The 6710-nt window shown below is 41.3% G+C and overlaps 1 protein-coding gene across 2 annotated transcripts in view; it reads left to right on the top strand.

Annotated features, from left to right (window-relative positions):
• The first annotated feature begins 1920 nt into the window (after positions 1–1920).
• adamts3 (ADAM metallopeptidase with thrombospondin type 1 motif, 3) overlaps positions 1921–6710 on the top strand; it is a 111296-nt gene continuing 106506 nt past the window's right edge. For both annotated transcript variants that reach the window (XM_079577087.1, XM_079577086.1), the window contains exons 1-2: positions 1921–2306; positions 2626–2647. In XM_079577087.1, coding sequence (XP_079433213.1) covers positions 2247–2306; positions 2626–2647 — 82 coding nt within the window. In that variant the 5' untranslated portion in view covers positions 1921–2246. The remainder of the gene's footprint in view (positions 2307–2625; positions 2648–6710) is intronic.

Here is a 6710-nt window from a genome sequence, read left to right as displayed (position 1 = left end):
AGAGAGAGAGAGAGAGAGAGAGAGAGAGAGAGAGAGAGAAGAGAGAGAGAGAGAGAGAGAGAGAGAGAGAGAGAGAGAGAGAGAGAGAGAGAGAGAGAGAGAGAGAGAGAGAGAGAGAGAGAGAAGGACCCAGAGCAAATGGAAGGATTAGATTGTACTTTATGTAATGAGTCACAGAGCAGTGAATAAGATTGTGACTGACTGCTGCCTCCATCACCTCAGTAACACTATGCTGCACTCTTTATTCTTCTCCTCTGTTCTGTGGAGAACTTTGTGCTTTCAAAAGCAAATTCAAATGAGAGAAAATGTATGAATATTAACAAAGCATTATGACACATATTCATCTACACAGCCTACAGTCGGAGTTTTTCCATATCATTTCAGGTTACGTAAAAACAAAATCACAGCAAGGTTTGGCATACTTTACAGATTCTGCACAAACAGTTCGACCGGCCTTACCCAAATCTAAAATGTTCTTGACTGGAGAGCTATAGGCCAGTGTAACGCCTCACTTGAAAGCTAAGACCACCAAACTGATTGAAACGTATCTTTTCCACCCATTTTTGGTGACATTTTTGTTGGTTTTTAATGTATTTTTATTGTGCTTTCATCCTTTTTCAAGAAGCTTTTAGATTTAGGTAATGCCAAACTGGAGGTAAATGTGCTTGGTTCAGGTGTGGGGTTAAGAGCTTTATATGCTTGGGGTCGCGAGATAACCTCAAGACATTAATTTCTAAAATTCTAACTTGACAAATGCCGAAATAGTATGTAGAATAGTATATAAGTATTCAAATAAACCAATGTTAATGTAAATGTAAATTCCCAAATGTGCTTCTTACATTTTAAAGTGAGGGGTCCGGAGTTGTTGGGTGCAGTAGGAAATACCTCTGAAAACAACAAGCACAAACTGCACTTAGTCGACCTTGGACAATTGACAGCAAAGCAAGTTTATACTTGTGCCTTTGAAGCGGATTGAACCCACAATATCTGCCATTGCTCGCCACAGGGCATCTTGACTTTTCATTACACAACATCACTGCTGCCGTCACAGGAAAAGCAGATGCACTGGGCACGGTGCTTCTCCCTGATGGAACACCTGCAGTTGTTAATTGAATTGAGGTTTTGCACATAACAACACAAAGGCACCACCGCCCATTGTCCACCATGGAGTAGAGCGAGGAACATGTGGTGGTAAATGACACTTCTATTGCCACATATTTTGCCAAATGAAGTGTAAAGTGAATTCAACGAGGGACGCCGCAAACTGGTCCAACTGAAAGCTACTTCTGTTTCACAAAACCAATCATCTCTCAAGCCCATCCTATAATCCACACTCTTCCCTCTGTCCTCTTCTCTGCAGCACCTCTCTTTGCATCATCTTTGTAGCTGGTCTAGCCAAAATATTAATTGCGTCTCATTCATTTGTCTGTGTCTTTCACGCTTGGTTGAAATGCTTGATTGAATGCAGAGTTTGAATTGAGCCATTTTTAACATTTTTTTGTAGACAGAAAGAACCTTGCAGCATTGTAAATGAGCTAAGCTGTACGTGTGACTGAAGTGCGCAGTCTCCACACTACAGGCGAAAAAGCTAACTGAAATGCATATTATTTTGACAAACATGCTAGCAGGCGGAAGGCGAAGTCTAAATCCAATGGGAGTCAGAAGCCACTGTGCCACCCTGAGCCCAAGAGTTTGGCTGTAGGCTACGTAGTGTGAGACGCGCCATGAAATATGCAGAGTTGCTCATCTGGTGGTGGGCCGGGGTCCTCCTCTTCCCCCTCCCCTCTCCCTAAAGTTTCTGCCTGTCCCACCAACTTCTGCAAACCTCGGAAAAGGGGCCAGTGTGACGTCATGCAGGGCTGGTCTTGCACTTTATTAGACAGGGCAGCCCAGTGCCAGGCTTCACGAGCTCCACACTGCAGCTCTGTCCGGCAGCGGCAGAGAGGGGATGACTGACTGACTGACTAACCTCAAAGTAGCAACTCAATGAACCAAAATCCCCGCGTGTCAAAGTGACGCCTGGTTGCCTTATTCCTGTCTGAATAACACCGTTAGCGGCTCGCAGCGCTTGGAGACTCAACAGGGGCACAGTGCACATCCACTTTGAAATTGGAAAGTTTTCTTTTTCTTTTCTTTTTTTTGTTTTAATGAACCGGGTCACGCTTGCGTACAGAGCGCTTCCCCCGAATAAGCTTTTTTGAATCTGACGTTGGGATAAAGTTTTTCCTCCAAGAATAAAACTCGTGATGGCTATTCTGTCACTCGCATTTCTACTCTTAGGATTAGGTCTGACTACAGCTGGAAAGGTAAGTGTCTGCTTTATGTTTTATTCCGACTTTAAAACACATTTCCTGGGCGCAATAACGGGCCAACGTCGCAACAGGTCCACGTCTTCTTCTTAAATTTACCCACTCCGCGCGCATCTGTGTCACAAAATGTGTTGACACAGCAGCACACGCATGAGTTTAGCCTTTTGGTTCCGTTACATAAGACGCGCAGACATTTGGTGAGTTCCTGTGGGTACAGCGTTCAGAAAAGTTGTCCAGGCGCCGTGCACATCACTGCGTTCTTGTCTGCTCTAAGTTATTGCATTGTGCTTATGCGGATCTTCCTCCTCTTTTGCAGGCTGCTGAAGTACACAGAGAGGGTAAGTCCTGTTTAATCATTCTTTCAACGTAGTCAGCGCTGCGCCTTGTAGTTTTCTTCACTGCGTAAAGGAAACTAAAGGACAGCGTGGGGGTGCTCTCAGATCAAAGTGGGAGGAGAGTTTGCGCGAGCCCACTCTCTCCTGTCCTCGCCCTTCAACACACTTCCCTATTACATGAGTGAACAGCATCAAGAGCTTTGTACCACAGGAAAGACGGGCTTTCGTGTAAATCTCGCACATCTGGTCCTCATTGTAGCGCAGAGACAAGTGAGCTCGGCACAAATGTCCACGTAGGATCCAGTGGACACCCCATGGGCCATCTGCCTGTCACATCCTCTGGACTTGGCTGCGACTGTAGAATGTTTTCAGATCATATAGCAAGCCTAAATGTTGGAATCATTGACATACTTTCATGTATAGTGTGTAAACTGTGCGACGTTGATCAAGAGTGGTGCTAAATAGCAAGTGCAATCTAAAACATGCTCTATTGTGGGCATATTGCTCCACTTTGTATTGCCTGTATCACCACATTAGCCCCCGAATCTGATATGTAAACGAGAGAATGTTGCGTGAGTGAAAAAAAAAGAAAAGTACAAATAACTCTGATCTACTTTTGTACGTACTTCTTTGCACATGAGCAAACGCTTAGTAAATGACACCCTAGTGTTAATAATTCTGGCAAATGAGAGGACAGTGCAAACATTTTTTTTTACTTGCTTACTTATTTTACTTAATTATAAGCCATTGGTCTGTTTTGGTGCCTATTCAGATAATGTTCTGAAAATTCTTTAAAGGGACTATACAGAGTTTAAAAGTTGAGTATGTTCTTCCCCCTACATGTTCCAGCGATGTGTAGCATGAGCCCAGACCTATTCACCACAACTGCCTCTAAAATCCTGTACTGTCACTCAAAAAGGTGTTACTTTGGTCCGAAGTGCCATCATGCACATGCTTAATATAGAATATGCGTACATGTCTGGTCTTTGGCATTAAAGAGGGGGTATTATGTTTTTTTCAATCCCATAGCACCAGTCTATATCACACTACAATGATGACGAAACCTTCTGTTGGTCTGTAAATGCAGTAAATTAGAATAACTGCCTTGTATAAAATTGCTCTCTCAAAATGGCTGTAGCGAATGCCTTGAAATAGGCCTCTGTCTCTTTAAGAACCTCTGACCCTTTCCGACACGCCCCCTCCACAAGCTGTCTGTGGCATCAGTGGGGAGGGGGTTCTTCTGAGGAGCAGTGGTTGGTTACTCGGCTGGTGATGAAAGCTCGGAGGCGTCTCCAGGAGGTGGGGGCGTTCCTAGGAGGACTCAGGCAAACCTATCCCTAAAATGGCTGCCATCAGTTTTTACAGATTACTGAAAAATACGTGAATTTGCCAAGGCAACACTTCAGGCATGTTTTTAATGAGGGAATGACATAATAACATGATGTAAAGCTTGAAAAAGTCGATTTTGCATAATACCCCCCTTTAACACTATAGCCACACTGGGAGATTTCAATTTTCGTTATATAGCAAGGTTGCAGTGGCCCAGATGGTAGAGCAGATCGTTTTATTACCAGAAGGTCAGTGGTTCGGTCGTTTTTGCTTCCATAGATTGTGTATGGTTACTTGTTTTAATACAGAATAAGAAGTTAAAGGGATATTTCAGGATTTTTGACATAGGGCATCATTTCCTAGTTATCCATAGTGTTGCTGGTACCTGGAGATATTTGTTTTTATAATTCATGCAGTTCTTATGTTTGAAGAGTTTCGTGGCGCAAGGCTAATGCAAGGCTAGCACATTTCTACGATATCAGCTAGCCTGCATTCAAAAACAGTCTGAACCGCTCCACAGTGCACCTGAGGCAAATCACTTATAACACCAGACTAACCATATAAATGTCTGTGTCGATAGAGTAATTTTTGGAATATAACTGACCTGCATCACATGAATGATCGCATTTTTGAGGGACTATTTTCTAGCAGATCACTCCGCTGCTGCGTAGCTTATACAACCACGATGCAGATGCTGCTCAAATACAAGGTATTTTAAATGCAAAATACCTTGCATTTAAAGGTATTTTAAATGCAATACCCTGCATTTAAAATGCAACCAGCAACACTCTGGATAACTAGGAAATTAGGCCCTGTGTCAAAAATCCTGAAAATCTTGACTAAGAAGGAAGGAACGTTTTTGTGTTATAATAATAATAATAATAATAATAATAATAATAATAATAATAATAATAATAATAATAATAATAATAATAATAATAATAATATTTTTAAAAAAAGCATTGCAATTGAAATGTAGATATGATATGTATTTATTTATTCACAAAAAGGTGATAAAGTGTGATCAAAATATGATAACCCAGGACTTGAACTTGAGCTAATTGAACAAAATCACAGCCCACGCGAATGAGTGCACGTGGATTAAATATAGTATAATAGAACATGAACCCCGCAGTATTGTGAAACTACCAACAAAATATAGATGGATGTGATAAGGTCTCTCCCTTCACAACCTCTACCATTGCATGTGCATACTGCACGTGGATATCATTTATGCCTGAATCCATTCGGCATGCTGCTTTATCCGCAATCACTGCACGTATTCTTTCACTCTCAATCACAGCATAGGATCCTCTCCTGCCACTGTATGAAGGTGGGCAATTTTGTTCCCTGCTCTTTTTAAATTATTACCATGCTCTTTTGTGTGAATAGATAAATGTATTATTGGAAATCCTTACGAGGAACATTCTGTATTATCACAAACAAAAGGCAGAGTGCAGCTGGCTCTCAAACATCTATTACATCAACACTGGAAATAAAAGCCTGTACTCAACGGGTTACTTCTCACTCCTATAGAAACAAGTGCTTTGTTGCTTTTTGAGATCGGGACTAATCTTAAGATGTCTTTTCGTCCTCTTGAACACTCTTAAGATATGTAGTCAAGCAAATTACTACTCCTACCTTCAGTATGTTTGATATGAATGTAATGTTTAGCTGAAAACGGTTGAACAAAGGTCAGTATGCTGCTGTGATAAAAAAAATGACTTTTCAAAACACTCTTCCAAAGTGTTTTCTGACAAAGTAAAACCATGTCATAACGTAGACATTATCCTAACTCTGTGTAGTGAGGTGGAGAGAGGTTCTTTAAGGTTATGGCTGTGGATGGTAGCCCCCAGATGATTTGGCGCTCCTGGTCCTGTGTTTACACTAATAAAGCTGCTCATTCGGGCCTGCTCCTCTTCTTTTGGCTTTTATGATTTTTTTTTTCACACTGCACCTTTTCCCTCTCACAGCAGGACACCACTGTGTGCATTTGTGATACTCGCTTATCTCGAATTACATCATTCTTACACGTTGTTAAATTTCTCTCAGTTAGGCTCACTCTGCAGACGCATCTGTCAGTTCTGTTTGCCCAACTTCAAAGAGCTTATCTTCCTTTGTTTCTCCTGTAAATAGCAATGCAAGCCTCTCCCTGTAAAATAGCATTTTTTTTTTTATCTGAATAATTATTCACAGTAATGGAATATTATAATATGCCGGCTATATTTTAATCACACTTGGGCTTTATGTAATCATAAAACAAGTGCCTTTTTGAGGCAGTTTCAACCATGAAATACATTTAAAAAAAACATGTACTGTTTTTGGATGTATTGTATAGCTCCAAACGTGGTATAGTAAGAAGCGACCGAGCTCTTCCACAGGCACGCACAAAGACCAGACAGGTACGTATCAACTCGTCTAAGCTCAGGCAATAACATATCTCAGTATGTAAAAACAGTGGTCTGTTCCTTTAAAGGAACTGGCCACCATTTTTTATATACTGAGATATGTTCTTACCTGAGCTTAGATGAGTTGATGCGTACCTGTCTGGTCTTTATGGGTGCGCTCAGTCATGCAAATAGACCAAAGACGTTGTTAGCATTTAGCCTCTCCTAGCATATTATAACTCCAAACTGGGGTAAAGTTAGAAGCGACCAAGCTCTTCCATGTTTTCCCTATTTAAGTACAGTTGCATCAAAAGTTACACAATCCAAGTCTAGTCACACAAAATTAAACA

Source organism: Gobius niger (assembly GCF_951799975.1).
Source record: "Gobius niger genome assembly, chromosome: 1".
In the NCBI taxonomy this organism is placed as follows: Eukaryota; Metazoa; Chordata; class Actinopteri; order Gobiiformes; family Gobiidae; genus Gobius; species Gobius niger.
The sequence above is the reverse complement of the archived record's forward strand: the minus strand, read 5'-3'. Positions and strand labels throughout refer to the sequence as shown.